Source organism: Microcebus murinus, chromosome 5 (genome assembly GCF_040939455.1).
Source record: "Microcebus murinus isolate Inina chromosome 5, M.murinus_Inina_mat1.0, whole genome shotgun sequence".
Lineage (NCBI taxonomy): Eukaryota > Metazoa > Chordata > Mammalia > Primates > Cheirogaleidae > Microcebus > Microcebus murinus.
In genome coordinates, this window is record NC_134108.1 from 13,660,353 (window position 1) to 13,679,255 (window position 18,903).

The 18,903-nt window shown below is 41.9% G+C and overlaps 1 protein-coding gene and 1 long non-coding RNA gene across 9 annotated transcripts in view; one reads left to right on the plus strand and one right to left on the minus strand.

Annotated features, from left to right (window-relative positions):
• The window catches only part of SYNE1 (spectrin repeat containing nuclear envelope protein 1), a 438,352-nt gene that overhangs the window by 410,812 nt on the left and 8,637 nt on the right, over positions 1-18,903 (plus strand). For 6 of the 7 annotated variants that reach the window (XM_076002855.1, XM_076002857.1, XM_020287266.2 and 3 more), the window contains 12 exons: positions 119-256; positions 2,078-2,269; positions 3,115-3,442; positions 5,685-5,753; positions 7,518-7,660; positions 9,450-9,576; positions 10,153-10,364; positions 12,720-12,920; positions 14,265-14,393; positions 16,021-16,233; positions 17,293-17,385; positions 18,790-18,848. In XM_076002855.1, the coding sequence (XP_075858970.1) occupies positions 119-256; positions 2,078-2,269; positions 3,115-3,442; positions 5,685-5,753; positions 7,518-7,660; positions 9,450-9,576; positions 10,153-10,364; positions 12,720-12,920; positions 14,265-14,393; positions 16,021-16,233; positions 17,293-17,385; positions 18,790-18,848 (1,904 nt within the window). The remainder of the gene's footprint in view (positions 1-118; positions 257-2,077; positions 2,270-3,114; positions 3,443-5,684; positions 5,754-7,517; positions 7,661-9,449; positions 9,577-10,152; positions 10,365-12,719; positions 12,921-14,264; positions 14,394-16,020; positions 16,234-17,292; positions 17,386-18,789; positions 18,849-18,903) is intronic. The other variant, XM_076002860.1, reaches the window with a different exon arrangement.
• Positions 2,263-7,518, minus strand: LOC109730817 (uncharacterized). Of its 2 annotated transcripts, XR_012919253.1 has the most exons (4): positions 5,796-7,518; positions 5,204-5,378; positions 3,418-3,563; positions 2,263-2,564 (listed from the first exon to the last, which is right to left on the minus strand). It is a non-coding gene; the product is annotated as an uncharacterized LOC109730817 (long non-coding RNA). The 2 variants fall into 2 exon arrangements; XR_002223920.2 differs by lacking the exon at positions 2,263-2,564 and having other exon boundaries at positions 3,437-3,563; positions 6,113-7,518.

The following is an 18,903-nucleotide window of genomic DNA, read 5'->3' on the forward strand; positions in this document are numbered from 1 at the left end:
CAGGGCTCTCGTTGCTTGTTGAGAAAATGGCTTTCCAGAGTAACATTGGAATTGGCTGTGCCGCGTCAATATGTTTATGTGGACTTTTTAATTTTTATTATTTGCCTCTCGTATCCAGCATTTTATTGGCCAGCGTGAGGAGTTCGAGACGGCGCGGGACAGCATTCTGGTCTGGCTCACAGAGATGGATCTGCAGCTCACTAACATCGAGCACTTTTCTGAGTGTGATGTTCAAGCTAAAATCAAGCAACTCAAGGTAACAGAAATATTTTTCAAATGATCAATGTGAAGAAAGTCTGAAAATGAAAGGATTTGTAGAGCTTTTTGTGAAGAATATAGTAAGGTCTTCTTTTAACAAATGAGTTCTTGGTTTGCCCCAAAATATTCAGAAAATAGAAGAGATATTAGAAATAAAGAGCATTACACAGGGATAAACAGCCACCATTTACATATATGCTTTTAATGATTAAACTTGATTGCCAGGGTGTTAAGGATCGTCTTTTGTTATTGTGTTTGGATTTTTTTTATGAGTTGCATCTAGTGCCTTCAAATAGTTTGTTTGACCTCCATGTTCCAAAGCAATACAACTGTTTTTTCCTGATATTTCTACATATATTCTTCATTCTTAGATGACAAATTAATCGTAAATACATTTTGTATTTTTCACTATATAATTTAAACATAGTGGCTGGGTAGAAATTTGAATAGGAGGGATTTACATTAGATATAAGGATTTCCTAAAAAGGAGAATGTTTGACAACTTATTAATTTGCAAGGCAGCTTATGAAATTTTCTTCCCAAGATCTATGTTTTTGTTTTGTTTATGTGTTTTTTTGAGACAATCTGGCTCTGTTGCCCAGACTAGAGTGCCGTGGCGTCAGCCTAGCTCACTGCAGCCTCAAACTCCTGGGCTCAAGCAATCCTTCTGCCTCAGCCTCTGGAGTAGCTGGGACTACAGGCATGTACCACAACACCCACCTAATTTTTCTATTTTTAGTAGAGACAGGGTCTTGGTCCTGCTGAGGCTGGTCTCGAACTCCTGAACTCAAGCAATCCTCCTGCCTTAGCCTCCCAGAGTGCCAGGATTACAGGCGTGAGTTTGATGGGTTTTTTAAAAGAATAGTCAGGATTCCCATAACCTTTTGGTTGTTATAATAAAACAAGGAACTTGCACTTAATCATAGATTCTCAGGAAGGAAGAAATCATGAGATAGTAAATGCTGCTATTCTGCCAATGCCTCCCTTCCCTGTTCCCACTCTCCCGACATCTCTCAGGCAAATCAATATTTAAATCCTTCAACAGGAAATTATTACCAAGTAGTAGTTGAACCTTATCCTTTTGGACTCCGGCAGGATCTGGGCACTTATCCCTACCCTCCCTGCTCCCCTGGCAATCTTTTTCACCATAGGCCAATTTAGAATTCTTCCAGAGTTTATTCTTGGATGGAATTAAAATTTACCACCTGAAACTCGTCCCCAGTGATTTAACTGTTTTGAAACGTATAGAATGAGTCGAAATAACCCTCCCAAAACTCCCTGTTTTTCAAATCATTTTAACTTTACCTGCTTATGTCTGGAAACAACAAAAGAATCATCTGAGAAGAATCCGTGGCGCCATCACCTGGATAGCTTCTCTCAGTCATGTTTGACATGTGATCAGGACATCTAAAGTTAAAATGTTTAGAATTTTTCTTTAAAATGCGAAATGTATTTCAGTGGCAGTTTACTGATTGCCTTTGCTTTCATCAGGGATAACCAGTGCCATCAACTTATGATGAGTTTGAATATTTTTTCCTGTTATTCCCCACACTCTGGACAAAATTTATGTAGCGCTAAATTTTATTAGCCAAAGGCTCTTCTCTGGTTATGAAATTCTGATGTTTCCACTCTGACTCCTATACTGGCTTAACGTATTTTTTTCATTACCACGAGATAATAGCCTCTTGGCTTGTCATTGCATATGGCAAATTAAATATCCCCCTCCATGGTATTTTTAATATAATGAAAAATATGTATGATTATTTCATGTCAATCTGAACAACAACAACAAAAATCCCATGAGATTTGTCCTCCTTAGGCCTTCCAGCAGGAAATCTCACTGAACCACAATAAGATCGAGCAGATAATCGCCCAGGGAGAACAGCTGATAGAAAAGAGCGAGCCCTTGGACGCGGCCGTTATCGAGGAAGAGCTGGATGAGCTCCGGCGATACTGTCAGGAGGTCTTCGGGCGCGTGGAAAGATACCACAAGAAATTGATCCGCCTGCCTGTACGTAACATTGATTGTTCTCATCTTCTTTAAAGAGAATTAACTATGTGGGATTAGGCAGCACTGGACAGCAGGTGAGAGGGTCCTGCGTCGACGTCCTAGCGTTGACGTGCATTGGCTCTGCGACCTTGCGCAAGTGACTTCACCTTTCTTGCCTCAGTGTCCTCAACTGTAAACTGGTTTAACAACAGTAACTACTTTGTAGAAAGGATGGCGTTGAGCATTCGATGAGTTTATGTATAAAGAGTGTAGAAGAGTATTTGGCATATATCTTCTATGGAAGATAAAGAAGCCTCTAGAAGAAATAAGAAGGTGAATGTGAGCAATATAATTACTGCACAGTTGGTGAGGTTTAGGTTTAGGTGAATTTTTTCTTCTATTTTCCTCATTGCTATCATAATCACATCTCATCCATGGAGATATTATGAGAATATTTGGAATCTTCTGTGATCAACTATATTTAAAATCTGGGACGTAAAGTAAAAAGGACAAGCTGTAGTTTTATCGGTAATATCCTTTTGTTCCTGATATATGTCATTGCGTAGCTGTCATATTGCAGGCACAGTACTAGGTTGCCTTTCTTTACATATTACCTTACTTAATCTTACATCAATTCTTTGAAGTAGGTTTTAATATTATTCCCATTTTACCAGTAATGAAACTGAGGCTTACGTAGATTAATTTATAAGATGTTTTTAAACGTGACCAAAAGGTTCTCATTTGCTCATAGGAAGTTTACAAGTATCCCCACATGGTAGACAGGTGGCCCAGGTAAGCTGGCATGCTGAGATTTGCTGAGAGGTGGAACCAATGCAATAACGAGGTTGGCTTGACTTCCCTTCCAGCTCACAGACGATGAGCACGACCTCTCGGACAGGGAGCTGGAGCTGGAAGACTCTGCGGCTCTGTCGGACCTGCACTGGCACGACCGCTCTGCAGACAGCATGCTCTCCCCGCAGCCCTCCTCCAACCCCTCGCTCGCCCAGCCCCTGCGCAGCGAGAGGTCGGGGCGAGACACCCCCGCCAGCGTGGACTCCATCCCCCTGGAGTGGGACCATGACTACGACCTCAGTCGGGACCTGGAGTCTGCAGTGTCCAGAACGCTGCCCTCTGAGGACGAAGAGGGTCAGGAGGACAAAGATTTCTACCTCAGGGGAGCCGTTGGCTTATCAGGTAGGAAAGAGCCTTTCCTGTACGTATGCCGGCTCACAGGAAAACGCGAGGGAATTACCACTGCCCTGGGAGCGTGTCCGCAGTTCAGAATCATCTTCTTCTCCCTTCAGGGAAATTGCACCTAAGCACGCAATTGGATATTAACGTGTTACTAAATGCAAAAGTCGGCACGGCCGTTGATTTATTCCACTGATTTACATTTAGAGTGCTAGCTGACGAGCTCTTTGCTAAGTACTAGAGACACACAGTTCCTTCTCTTCTCAAAGAGCTCACACTCTAGCGTGGGCCACAGGTAAGGAAATAAGAAACGACTGTGTGAGCTGTTTGGTGCCAGGATAGCCATGCACGTGTGGTTGGTGGCGTAGGGGCACAAGGGGGACTAACCGGGAGCTCTGGGGAGGCTTCAGAGAAGACACTGCTGAGCTCAGACCAGAAGGATGAATTGCAGTTGGTCAGGTGGGCACAGCAATGTCCAGAGGAAGAGAGGAGAGGAGCCCTCCCTGTGTAGTGATTGGTCTTGCTGCTTTGGGTCATCTAAGTTTTACCCAGAGTGACCAGACTATTCATTGGGCAGCTTGGAGTGAACAAAGTAGAGACAGGAAAGGCAAATAAGGCCCTGGTCATAAAGCAGCCTGTTCATCATGGAAAGGAGTTTGGCTTTTACCCTGAAGGCACTGGGGAGCCACAGCAGGATCTATAGGGGGAGAGGATGAGATCAGATACATTTTTGCATGTTGTATCTGTCTAGATACTATAGAGAGGAGAGCATATTGGGGGAGAGAGTCCAAATGAAACATTTTATAATCTGAGATAGAGGTAGGATGATGGCCTGAACTAAGGAAGCAGCACAGGGAATGGAGAGTATGGAAGAGATGTGAGAAATCATGAGGAGACTCCTCCATAGGAGAAGATTGATTGAATTGGGATGGAGGAGGTTTTCTGGCTTGGGCATCTTGGTGAAAGAGGCAGATGGTCTCAGGCCCTGAGGACCACAGAGGGAGGGCGAGTTGTGGTGAAGCTGGGCAAGGGAGGCAGGGCTGCGAGACAGGGGAGGTGATGAGTTTGGCCGTGTGCATCCTGATTTTGAGATGCCTGTAGAATATGCAAGTGCAGACTCCCAGCAGTAGATGCGTAGGGCTAAAGTTCAGGACCTGGACATGCAAATCAGGTAGTTAATCCACATGCCAGTGGTGATTGGCATGGAGCCAACAGAGGAGGTCCCACAGGAAGAGTATATAGAGGTGACCGAGGAGGACCAAAACACAGGCAACACATATAGCGAAAGGACAGCCAGAGAAACAGGAACAAGGAAGGGAAGTGCAAATAGAATCAATAGCTGGAGGCCAATTCGTGGCATCTCGTACATTCTCTGAAAGGACATCTGGGATAATTTCTGTTTGTTTCTGATGGTTCACATCTGGACTCCTGAGAGATGACACTGCCCTAAAAATAAAATGATGCCTCTCATTTCTATGTTGTCTTTACAGTAGAGTCTATCAGTCAGGCATCTGGCACCCGAAGCAGCACTGTCCAATATGTTGCCACTGGCCACAGGGGATTGTCAGCGCTTAAAGGTGACCGGGCCAGTTGAGAAGGGCTGTGTGTGGAAAATGCACTTACAGCAATACATGAATTTCAAAGGCTTAGTACAAAGAAAAAAAACCATGAAATATTAATATTTGTGTTGATTACATGTTATAAATAGGGTATATATCTGTTTAGTAAAATATAGTATTAAAAGTAATTTTGTAGGTTTCTTACCATTTTCTAATGTGTCTGTTAACCCTTTGACATCACGTATGCGGTTTGCACGGAAACGTACAGGACAGCGCTGCTCTGCAGCCTGGCTGTCTGGGTTGAAATCCCAGTTCTGCCGCTTACTGGATGTTTAAACTTGGATAAGTAACTTGATTCCTCTGGACTCCAGTTTTCTTATCTATAAAAAAAACAAATAAAAATGGGAATAACACTCCAGGCACCCTGTATGGTTTCCGTGAGGATAAATAAGTGATTATGCTAGTGCCTGGTCATAAAACACTCTCAACGACCCAGAGCTCTCACTATAATTCATTTCAGGAAAGCTTCGGTGAGCATACTCACACACTCCTTCCTCTGTGTGCTCCAGAGCTATGTTTCTAGGACGACTAACTTCCTTTCTTCCCTAGGAAAGTTATTTTCCTGCCTCAAGGGAGCCGAGGTTTCCAGAACTTAGCTGTCAACTTAGACTGTGCTCTTTTTGCAGATGTAACCATCCCCGAAAGCCCCGAGGCCTATGTAAAACTCACAGAAAATGCAATCAAAAATACCGCTGGTAGGCACAGAAAGCGGGAGCAGTCCTCCCTCCCTCCCTCACCTGTAACAAGCCTCCTCTCTTAGCACACCTGCTGGGTCTCTCACAGCTTTGTGGCTCGAGCATGTCCAGGCACACCCTTCCTCTCTCACTGCTGTGCTAGAGGAAACAGCTGATCAACGCCAAGCAAAAGATTTCACTCATCAAGTGAAATGAAATAACTTCTCAACCTGTACATGGTAACTGGTCTCACTAAGTATAGACCCCTGATGCCCATTAGCAGCAGACGCTATGAGAGGGAAAGCCCAGTCTCCACCCTCTGTGCCCTCCCGTCCTGCTTGGCTGTGGTAGCGACAGCTTTCCTGGGCTGCAGAACCTACCTGTGGCTGGGGGCAATCAGGACACGGTTCTGTCCCTAAGTCCACCCGTCCGCACAAGTGACCTCGGGCTCCCCCACTGCGTCATTCTCCTCATCTCAGGGAGCCCGTGTAAGACGGGGGTGAGACCCGATTTCAGCTCCAAAAAGGCATCCAATTTTAATTTAAGAAGTCTTATCTCATGCAAATAATTTTTTTTTGAGAAATGTATTCCACAGTATCTTGAGCCTCAGGTCTTCTTTTAAGGACAGAACCATTCCTAAAACAAGAAAAATTAAAGAAAGGAAAACGGAAGCAGTTTTGCTTAGTGTTGCACTAGACAAACTTAGTTCCGAGTCAGTGATTTGGGGGAGGGTGGAGAGAATAGAGTTTGCACACAGTGATAGGATGTTGAATCATGGAGTTACTAGTTTACACTTCAGTTTTTTGAAGACAAGCATCAGGGCAGAAAAAAAAGTAGCATTACTGGGAGGATGATTTTCTGAGTGAATCCTAGTGAGAGACCTCTTCTAGGTGTATTTCAAAGGCTTTTTTTTTCCAAAATAAATTTAATAAAGCTTACTAATATTTGTTCTGCTTTCTCCCTGTGCTAGCTCCGCTCCACTCTGATGATCAATGTTCTGTTCAGTTCAAAGACTTTAATACACACACACTATAATTTTGCAAGGAAGTGTTACAACTCTGAGAGAATGAGCCAGGCATTCCAGGCTGTGGGGAAGAGCCTACGTAGATGGAAATGCTAAAATGTTAGCTTTCTCCTGGTTTTGTTTCAGATTTTAGATAAAAGCAAGTCATTGATAGTTTGACATTAATATCTCCATACATATCTCCTCTGTGCTACTCTTTTCTTGGTTAATTTGAATTCATGCTTTAATTTGAATGATTAACCATGAATTCATGGTTAATTTGAATGATGCAGCAGCTGGGCCTTGAGGGGCACTGTTGTCTTCTGAGGTGCACAAAGGAAAATCAGAGAGTGTATCTTCCTCTGCTCGCTAAGTGAAGAGCATGAGAAACAACTGCCTCCTCCTGACAGGGACGCAGCAGAGACCACTGCAGATTTTTAGAAAGGCCTTCCAGGATTAACAACATTGGCATTATCAGGAGGATCCGCTGGAAGGGGGAGCAGATGCACAGGGCTGTTCAGAGGGGAGTGGTAAGAGCCTTTTGCAACGCCCTGTCTGCTAGGGCTCATAGTCAAGCATATTCATCAGCTTGGCCACTTAAGTGTCTAACCCACCAGCGCGACGGTACTAAGACAGCACTAAATTGGCTTTATATTTACCCCCACACACGCCATTTCTATGCTGCTGTACCTGAAATCATTTCTGAAACTTCTCCTTGACTGTCATGCTCGAAATAAATCAAACACTACGGCCGCTAAAGATTGTTGTGCTTGACACCGCAGGGGATCACAGCGCCTTAGAGTCACACATGCGACAACTGGGCAAAGCCCTGGATGATAGCCGATTTCAGATGCAGCAAACCGAAAATATCATCCGAAGCAAAACTCCCACGGGGCCGGAGCTGGACACCAGCTACAAAGGCTACGTGAGTACCCCGAGCACCCTGCTCCTGACCTGTCCCTGGAAATCACAGTTCTGTGACAAGGAACAGTCCATCTGCAGCACGAGGGATTTATGAAGTCTCTGAACACCATGCTGCCCTTGAACTCGTGGACGTGGATGTGCAAAACAAAACCCTGTTATTAAGTTACCTTTTGAGTGGAACTGGGCTGTTTTTAGGTCCACGAACCTGTTGTTATGACCAGCCTGTTCCTTCACACTGAGCACTTAGGAAGATCCTTTTAATGGAAAGCAAAAAAAAAAAAAAGTTTTGGCTCTCAAAAGTCATTAGGCATGTTTTCAAATTCAACTAATGATTTTTGAACCAAGGTTATCCTTGGAGCAGCAGATTCTAGCTAATAGATTACTAACGTGCACTTTTTTAAAGTTCATTCTCTGGGCTTATTGATTCGTTTAATGACCTTGGGAATTTTTTTATCTTCTGTTCTTAGTATGCTCATTCTGGAGAAAACAATTCTGACTAACAAGAGGGATTTGGGGAAAAGCTAGCAAGGCATTGTGTATATTACCAGTTCTATTTATGCAGCTATAGGCTATGTATCCTAAGGTCTATCATAACATTACTGGCCCTCCTCAAGTTACTCTCCAAATAATTTTTTCCAAAGAACTACCTGTTTTGCTACACATACTTAAGGAAGAGAATTTTAAAGTAAATCTCTTTTCTGCCTCAGTCTTTTTCACACCCAAAGGACTGCTTAGTAAAATGAAAGAAAAATTAATTTCCTTATGTCTAATCACAACTCACACATGCTACTTTTTGAAACCAGAGAAAAGAACTGCCCTAGCCATATATATTGATTTCATGATCCTCACAATTACAGAAGAGTAATCAATCATGAGCTATTTTTTGCCCAGTTTGGCTTATTATACCAACTTCTATTATAATGAAGCCTCTTTTTTTATGTTCTTTTGAAGATTCACAACATGAACCTTTTTTTTTTTAATTTCAGAATATGATGGGGGGACAAATGTTTAGGTTACATATACCACCTTTGCCCTGCACGAGTCCAAGCTACTAATGTTGTTTTATGATGATCATGCTGACATCACTGGGATTACACTTAACCTCAATCAAAAGTAATCAGAGTAACTTAATAGCATTGTGATTTATTAAAGGCTTTGCAACCTTTGAACCATAAAGTTCAGTATAACAGGAGTACCTCAAAATGATTTGTTCTTTCAATTTTTGAATACTGTGCATGATATTAAAAATGGATTTGGAAACTTTTTCTTTTTGATTTGAAAATTTAGTCCCTTGATACCTGTTAAACATTGCTTGAGTTTCTTCATAAAAACCAGCTGGCTTTGATATTGCCTTATATTCTTAAGTATTTTAATTATTTAATGCAAAAATGTTCCCATGGAATTTGTGGTACTATTGTCTTTCCCACATTTCAGTTTCAGAAAGAAGAAGAGAGAACAACTTGCCAAAAAAGTGTAGACTACATTGCCACCTGAGAGCTCTGAGTATAGATTTAAGTCCCAGATTGGTTTAATCTGTTTTGATTCATGAATTTAAAGGGCTTCTCATGCAAAATTATGCGTGCAAAGTATGTCTTTCAGGCATCACTTTTTGTAATCGTGAATGTTTCACCTGTTTAAAAAGCATTTTTTTGAACTTTGCTTGTAGTAGAGTGTCACAGAGAAGTAAAACAGCCACTTCTCTTGCTCAGAAACTACAAAGATAGATTCCCAGAGACTCTTGCCCTCATGAGCAATTTGGTGACAGGGGTCTGTTTTTTATGTGTAAACAGATGAAACTCCTGGGTGAATGCAGTGGCAGTATAGACACAGTGAGGAGATTGGAACACAAACTGAAGGAGGAAGAAGAGAGCCTTCCTGGCTTTGTTAACCTGCATAGCACCGAGACCCAAACAGCTGGTGAGTCCTGGTGTTCAGTTCAAGAAAGAGTGAAATGGGAAATCCTGACGCACTTCATTGTAGTCAATTTCCACTAGCCTGCTTGGCCTCCTACACTGTTCTGTCTGAGACCTTCTCTCCCAGTTATAATGATCTCCTCTGACAGGAGAGGAAGGTAAAGAGTGCCTTCCCTGGTAGTTTATTCCCTTGTTTCATTTATTTGAATGCACTGTCTTTAATGTGTCTAGTCAGGCATTTTATATGTGTGTGCTCAGAGTCCTATTGCAGAAAGAAACCAAGACCTGAATGACACCCTCGCGCACATGACTACTCCTTACTGCGTGGAACTCTTGACAGAGTTAAATCTCACTTAGCTGGTTTTTTTAGTCTATTATCATGAAAAAATGCAAATAGGAAAAACACAGTCATATCGTACTCATGTAAGTGTTATTTCCAGACGACAATAGCAGAAATGCCCAGTGGAATTGTTTTTTTTCCAGTTGCCATTTAAAGTCAGCCACTAACGTATGTTTGAAGGATTTCCTAAGCCTCGTCTGTGGAGCATGCCCCGTCACCATTCTGTGCATGTCCTGGCAGGCGTCATTGACCGGTGGGAGCTTATCCAGGCCCAGGCCCTGAGCAAGGAGCTGAGGATGAAGCAGAGCCTCCAGAAGTGGCAGCAGTTCAATGCGGACCTGAGCAACATCTGGGCCTGGCTGGGGGACACGGAGGAGGAACTGGAGAGGCTCCGGCGCCTGGAGCTCAGCACTGACATCCAGACCATCGAGCGCCAAATCCAAAAGCTCAAGGTAGCTGCCCTTCCACCTTGCAAATAATTTAATGAGTTGGTATTTTAAGAAATGGCCATTAAAGCTTCTTCTTGAAATATCCAGGCACCTCTAGGACCTGTTTAACCTCTTCATAAGGGAAATACAGATCTGACCAGGGTCTTCAAGTCTATAGCTAGCGCAGGAGAGAAATCCTTTCCAAGATCATACCTGCAGGAATTAGTGGGAGACCAGATGAAATCATTTGACCTTCTCCAACGAGTGAAACTTCTGAAATCGGTTACAGTAGTGGCAAAAGCAATTTTTTGCTGTAGTAAATGTAACAAAAAACTGTAACTGTGGTGAAACACCTTACTTTAACATTTGGTTTTGGTTTGGCCTGGGTGGGTATGGTACATGAGATAAATTCCCTTAACTCCGGCTCTAGACCTTAAAAATCCTCCTTAATGCAGCTACTAAAGTGCATTAGTGCGTGGAGACTGTTGTGAGCATCTTGTGGAGTGAGCGCTCAGGTTCTCTTTGAAACCCCTTAGGGCCTGTTTTATTGTTAGAACATTAAGATGTGCTCGTCCTCTGGGTTCAGGGATTAAGTGTGTGCTGCTTTTATGTTACTATGGTTTTGGTATATGCTATTTATTTGGGGTTGATGTGTTTGTGGCTTGCTTTCTGTGGTTGTGTTGTTTTAAATTTTCAAACAGAGAAATGAATCTTCCCCATAGATGCTCCAAAAGCAGCAGCCCTGTAAGTTTTAGGACAAGGTACCACTGGATGGGAGATGTAATTTACAATATCTGCATTATGAAATACATTTTTCTCTAGAGTCCCTAAGTTACTCTAATAAGGCAGTGTTGTATTATAACCAAATTCCTTAAAATTGATGAAGCAAATGCTGGCCAGGGTCTGAGACTTCAGCCAGATTAGGGCAGAGAAATATGATCTTGAAAGTCAGCCTGCCTGATAAGAAAAACTCACCTTCCTCTGCACCCCTCCCTGATCTTTCATATGTATGTTTTCTGTGAATAAATCTGTAAAATAACCAAGAATTTTCTACAATATCTCTTGATTTTATGATGTCTCCATGATTGAGTCTATAACACAGCATGTTAAAAACCTATTGACAGGTGAAAAATTAAGACAAGTTGGGAACATAACAGGACAAGTGAGATATTGTAAGAAAATGAAGCCTGGGTAGGTGTGGTTTCCAAGATTATTCACCATAACCAGATCCAAGGATATTTAACAGTACCCAGGTATTCAACGTTAATACAGAATCATGTGCTCAAGTTCTTAGAATTGAGTTCTGGATTTTTTTGGAACTGCACAAAGCCCAAAATCAGTTGCCTGCTTTTTTGTGAACTCAAACTAAAATGGTTAGCTCATGAAATACCCAATTCATTCTCTTTACCATCACAAAAATGTGGCCTGTTGCACAGGCAGCGTTCTCAGCCTGTGGGTCACTGTGCCTGCAGATCCAGAACATCCGGAACCCAGGGCTCTGGAATCTTGTTTTTTAGCAAGCTCACCACTTCCTCTGTAGGCACATAAGTTTGAGCACCGCTAGTCTAGTGAACTGGAATTATTACACTAGGGGGAAAAATACAGGTGTCCTGCTGCTCAAAATCATCAAAGCCAGGTTTTTGTTTTGTTTCACTGTGTTTGAACCTCCATGCAGGGAGTTGCATTCATGACACTGCTTAGTTAGTTCATTGCACAGCATCATTTCTGTTTCCTAAAAGACTCCCCTTCACTTTCTTTATCCTTCCCCCTCACCTATTGCTGTTTTTCAATTGCCATTCCTCAAACCCATGGCAACCATTCTGAAATATTTAATGGGCATTCATTGTTCATAGGTATTCTTTAAAAATATGGATTTGTGTGTGTGTGCGTGTGCATGTATGGATGCTGTTGCATTCCACACACCATTCTGTTTCTGACTTTTTCACTCCACACCATGTTTTCTTAAGATCCATCTATGTTGTTAAGTGCTTGTCCAATCTATTTCTTCCAGATGCAGCCTAGTTCTCAGTGGTGTACACCCACCATCTTCTACCTAGCCATCCCATTAAGGACAGTTTTAATTAATGGATCTTTGCATTCTAGTAAAACATTTTAAAGGATTTAGGGTACCTTTTTTTAATGTTATGACATGTTTATTTCTCCACTGGGCCCTAATAGGCCAAGTACAGAAATGCAGCAATAACAGGCAAATGTAAGCATGCTTTCTGAGAAATGTATTCCTAATCTGTGAATGGAAGAAGTTGACAAAGAAACACATTTTAAACTACTTTTGTAAAACATGCTTTTGTCATTTTTGTTCTTGTACGATTTTTTTGTTTGTTTGTTTGTTTGTTTGTTTTTCTCTCTCTCTCTTTTCAGGAGCTCCAGAAAGCTGTGGACCACCGCAAAGCCATCATCCTCTCCATCAATCTGTGCAGCCCCGAGTTCACCCAGGCCGACAGCGAGGAGAGCCGGGACCTGCAGGACCGCTTGTCCCAGATGAACGGGCGCTGGGACCGGGTGTGCTGTCTGCTGGAGGAGTGGCGGGGCCTGCTGCAGGACGCGCTGATGCAGTGCCAGGTCCGTGGGGCTGTAGGCCGGAGGTGACTGAGAGCCCAGCATCAGCTGAGTCTGTGACTCGAGGTAGCACGGTTTCTTGAGGGATGCAGTCTTCCCCACAGTCCGTATCTGAGTGAGACGACTTTGTGCCCAAACTTTTCATTTTGCTGGAGGAATTGTACGTGTGATCAGGCTTCAAAGCCTTCCATCTTCTTTCCAGCTAAGAAAAGGCTATTCCCCAAGTTTATCTCAGTCCCGACATTCCTCCAATGACTCATTTATTTCATTCATTCAGTAAGTAGCTACTGGGCGCATAGGCAGGCATTTCGTGAACATTAAAGTGAGCATTACAAATATGCTCATACCATAGTTATTTGCTGAGTGTCCACCATGTGACAGCTACAGTGCAAAGCTGTTGGATACAGCACAGCCTGTACTTTTGTGGGGGAAGACAATAAAATGCAAGTAAATAGTTCACCATGCTACCTACAGACGTCGTTGGTGAGAGTAACTGAAAAAAGCCACTTTGGGAGGGTGGTCAGGGAGTTCCGTGGGTCTTAAGCTGACTCTGGGAGGATGTTACTATGAAGGAGATGCAACAAATGGGAAGTCCCAGAAGCAGGAAAGGATTTAGTGTCTTTAAGAACCGAAAAGAGACCAGTGTGACCAGAGCGTAGTCAGCAAGGCAGGCAGTAATGGAAAAGACAGGGGAGGTGGTCAGGAACCTGATCACAGAGGAGTCAGGATCATATTCTAAGCGTGATGGGAAAATCTTGAAGGATTTGAAGCCTGCTCTTCAGATTTATATGAATATGTGCCCCAAGAGTAACAGCTACTTGAGAGCAGGTACCCAAGCAATTTTTTCACCTCTGCACTGCAGTGCCTTACACAATAGGAGATCTTTAGTAGCTTTATGTTGACTAAATGAATGGATGGATGGATGGATGGATGGATGGATGGATGGATGGATGAAGGGGACATGGGATTGGACCTAGCCCTTAAAAGATGGAAAGATTTAAATACATGGAGAAGAGAGGGGAGCAGAGTTGCTTCCTTCTAAACTGCATAATAACATTACTCTTTTCTCAGAAATATAGTATTTTGATGACAATTTTCCTTATGTCTAAATTTTCCCCCAAGTAGTAAATTAGGTGGCTTTGGTAAAAACGTAAACTCACGAGCAGGTCTTTATAACAGCACCAGTGCCTTCCTCAAAAAGGAGTTGTATGTGTGACCTCAAAACCAATGTATGTTTGCAAATGGTAGCAATTGGAAAGAATAGAAATTTAAGCTGTAAGGGAAAGGAAAATAAATTACCCACAGCTGTTTTAAACTCCATATGTTTTTTTTTTTTTTTTTTTGTAGGATTTCCATGAAGTGAGCCATGGTTTGCTTCTCATGCTGGAGAACATCGACAGAAGGAAAAACGAAATTGTCCCTGTTGATTCTAACCTTGATGCGGAGATACTCCAGGACCATCACAGACAGCTTGTGGTAAGATGTGTGCACTCTGGCAGCTGCAGTTATTTTTAGCAGGGTTGCATTTCACTTGTGTAAAATGAATAGAGACGGTAATTTTTTTTTCCTTTTGTGTTATAGTCTCTATTTTACACTTTTAAAAAACTCCTTATGGTTTCCAATTTTTGTGAAGCAAACATGTGCATAGAAGATGGCATCTGCTAGCTTTAGGGCTTGTTTTAAAGTCATTGCTCAGTTGTAAAAATCATAGATGTTCTTAATCTTAATTACCTTGTCTTTATTGAGGCAGCTTTTTTTGTGAATTACACTTATTTTTAATTTAAACTTTATATGTTGTATCTATGTCCCCAAAGTATATTTGGAGGTTTATAGTGAAAGGACATTAAAACTATTAGAATAAAGAGACAATTAAGTATTTTTAAGAGGAATTAATTATACCAGATTAAACATGAACCTTACTGCCAGGTTTTCTTTTTTTTTGTTTGTTTGAGACAGAGTTTCACTCTCACTTTGTTGCCGAGGACGGAGTGCCGTGGCGTCAACCTAGCTCACAGCAACCTCAAATTCCTAGGCTCAAGTGATCCTCCTGCCTCAGCCTCCCGAGTAGCTGGGACTACAGGCATGCACTATCACGCCTGGCTAACTTTTTCTATTTTTTGTGGAGACGAGGTCTCACTCTTGCTTGGGCTGGTCTCAAAATCCTTAGCTCAAGCAATCCTCCCACCTGGGTCTCTCAGAGTGCTAGGATTACAGGCGTGAGCCACTGTACCCAGCCTTAGTGCCAAGTTTTCTGAAGCTATGACAAAAAGGGAAACATGATAAGTTAACTCATTTTCATTATCTGACAAATAGAAAACATTCCAGTTCTCGGGAGTAAAAAACTTTTTCTAGCACTAAATTCAAAAGGAAATTTACTGTGTAGATTCTTATCTAAGGATCTTTGGACGGTATAATGTACAGTGTATTTAAGTGATTTTATAAAAGATAAGGAAGCATATTTGAGTTCCATTAGGAGAAAATGCTGTGCATTTTGTAGCTTTCTGTGTTTTTAAAATGTCCTTTCTTAACATTTAATACTCACTAATGTAAGCTATAGAATTGGTACCTTTTAACTGAGTACCGGAAGGGTCTTAGAAACCTAGAGGAAATAGCCATGCAACTGCATTTTTCCTTGACATTGACCTCTGGCATTAAGTTGTGAATGATGAACCACGCTAAATCTTTCTTCAAATCTTGACTAGATTTCAAAGGACACTAATACATACTTGAGTTTTGCTATACTTAAATATTAATGTTTTACTTTTCTATATAAAAAATATCTCATATCTCACATAATGCTCTATATTTTAAGTACTTTCGTATACCTTAACCAATTGAACCTTCTAATAATACTTAACTGTGGACCAGGCATCAAATGAGAAAACTGAGATCAGAGAGGATCGGGGTCTTATAGAATATTTTTGACAGGGGCAGGAATAGAACATAGGCTACAGGCTGCTGCATCCTTTAATGCATGAATGCCACATGCACAAGTTCAGGTGTTATAACTGCCCACTAAGTTACAGCGATGCCATTCTACACTTTCGGAACCTAGGCCAATTACCAAAAATTCTTAGAAAAATATTTCTTATTATATACATAGCAAATACGGCGTGAACTGTTGGAATCCCAGCTCAAAGTGACCTCATTGCAAGACATGTCTTGCCAACTTCTGGTGAATGCTGAAGGCACAGACTGTTTAGAAGCCAAAGAAAAAGTCCATGTTATTGGAAATAGGCTCAAACTTCTGTTGAAGGAAGTCAGTCGTCATATCAAGGACCTGGAGAAGTTATTAGACATGTCAAGCAGTCAGCAGGTAAGCTCTAAACAAATGTCATTGTGTAGCATTTCTTACAGGAGACAAGAGAAGCATCATCTTCATCCATTTCAGAAAGACTTTGAATGTAGTACTTGTCAGAATGGAGTATCTACTCTGAATCACCACTCTAAGTAGTCCTATCTCAACATAAAAAAAGCAGACTCAAACTTTTACAGTAGGACACTACTTTTGATTCTGTTAATTCCAAACGATCTCTTGTAATTCTTACTGCTCACCCTGTTACCACCAGTACTGTGTCATTTTATTTCACTCTGTCTATTTAAAAATTCATACATTTTCAGCCACATAGCCATGGTAGGGCAAACTATTACAATTGCTACCTATGGGTTTTGCATTCAACACCTCTAATGCATGAATATGCCTTATGTATATAGTAGTGAATTTATTTTAAAAATCCTCTATTCATTTATTTTTATGTTTTTATTAAATCTATTGCATCATGATATTATTGTTAATTTTGAGAAATGCTTTTGCAGGCACAGCAGTGCTTGGTAAGACTTCAAACATACGATTATGAAAGCCTGTCATGAATACACACTTTGCCCTTCTGTGTGCATGCAAAAGAACAATCCACTGTGAATAGCAGTAGTGCCAGAAATAACACGATTTCTCTGCTGCTAAAAGGCAGACTCTTGGATGACTATCTTTTGTTTCTGAGTCAAATGAATTGGTTTCTCTCCAGCCTGAACGACCTGCAGCTGTAAGGCAAACTTCTTCCTCCTCCCAAGCCGATGTCAACTCATTTACTTCCACGTCACTAGGAAATAATAAAGCTATAAGTGAAACATAGCAGTAACAAAGCCATAGTTGTATTTTCCAGAAGGGCCAAACTTACAACCTGGAAATCCCAATACACTAGGGGAATTAGGTCCTGTTCTTCTTGGAGCTGTCTGATTCCAGTTTTCCTAAGGCATGGTTTGCTGTTTATGGCGGGGACGTGGGGCTGGATGGAGGTGCAGTGGGAAACACATCGTGCGTGACAGAGCCGCATGGCTCTGGGACAGGGAGTTGTTAAAAGAATCTTCTCCCATGTAGGATTTGTCCTCCTGGTCTTCTGCTGATGAGCTGGACACCTCGGGATCTGTGAGCCCTGCGTCGGGAAGAAGCACCCCAAACAGACAGAAAACGGTAACTTGGCACTGGTTGTTTTCAGTTGTCCCGGGGGAGGGAACACAGGAGCGACAGTATTTGTACCGACCGCAGGGTCCACAGGCTCTCGTCCCGCCCCGCAGTGGTCCCCAGACGGAAGAGGGCTGTCACACAGGGTAGGGCGCCTCCTCGGCCCTGCTGCGTGCGTGCCCTGCCAGCATGCGCTCAGGAATGGAAAATAGCAGTTCTGTTTTTCAAAAGAAGCAGGACTCAACGTGTGGCTGGTATGCAGGGAAAGCAATTATTTTTTTTTGTTCAAATGGCCATTTCTACAATGGTGCTCATTTGCCCCTTTGGTGGCTCCTTCAAACCACCCACCGTCATGTCCACGCTAAAAACGCAGGCCATGCTTCCGCCGGAGGTGGACAGACACGCGACGTCCTTGAGACCGCTGAATGGACGGCACAGTGGAAGTTCTGTTGACTCTAAAGCAAAGAAGCTTCTGAGTGGTGGTCCTGAAGGATTTTGGCTATTGTGCTGCCCCTAAAGTGGCAACAACCCAAGCCAATTCCCCACAGGCCTGTGGTGGGGGCTGCCTCACTGGGACACAATGAGAAAGAGACGACAAGTTTGACCCCTGCTGCTCTCTATACCTTGATTTCTCTGTGTAATTAGAAGCTTGTTTTTTGTTTTCTGGTTTTTTGTTTCTGGTTTTTTTTTTTTTTTTTTTTTTTTTTTGGTCTGGCTTTATGATTATATTCATTCCATTTCCCCTTAGTTCGTAGAAGGACTGATTTCATTTGTGCATTTTTGTTATAAGCACGTTCTATGCTGATAAACGTATTATCTCTTCTAGGATTGTTTTTTACTACATTCGCTAGTTTCCTATAGATCCTAGTTTAAGAATGTGAAGGAATACTGGCTTTTCAAGTCAAATTTTAGCTTTTCTTTAGCTTGAATATTTAACTTGTTGCATTTCATCACTACAAAGAAGAATCTTCTGTTACCATTGTTGTTTTTTATCTGTGGGGAATTTTAATACTGTTTCAGTGTTCTAAAAGGTGAAAAAATACATAAAGCATCTTTGAAATACATGATATGACATAGTGAATTTTATATTTATTATAAGTAAATGCAGAGACTCTTGAGTAGTGTACAGTGACTTGAGTTTCTACTATGAAAAGTGGGAGGCCATGTGCCCACCATGGTATGGGCTCCAGAACCAACCACAACTTGCGATTTTTTTCAATGCCTAATCATATGGATGTAAATTTTACTTCTTCAACAAAAGAAAAGCCAGTTTCCTTAATTTGTGGGTACTGATCATTTCATTTGATTTATTTTTCCTTTGCTGCACTTTTAGTTTAATTTTCATTAGTAGCTTGTCTTTATTTGCCTGGACTGAACATTCTTCTTTCTTTACCCCCTGTTCATTGCAAACAGCCACGAGGCAAGTGTAGTCTCCCACAGCCTGGACCCTCTGTCAGCAGTCCACATAGCAGGTACCTCGTTCTCCTGGTTTCCACACTGTTCTAGAACTGTAAGAGGATGATGAAA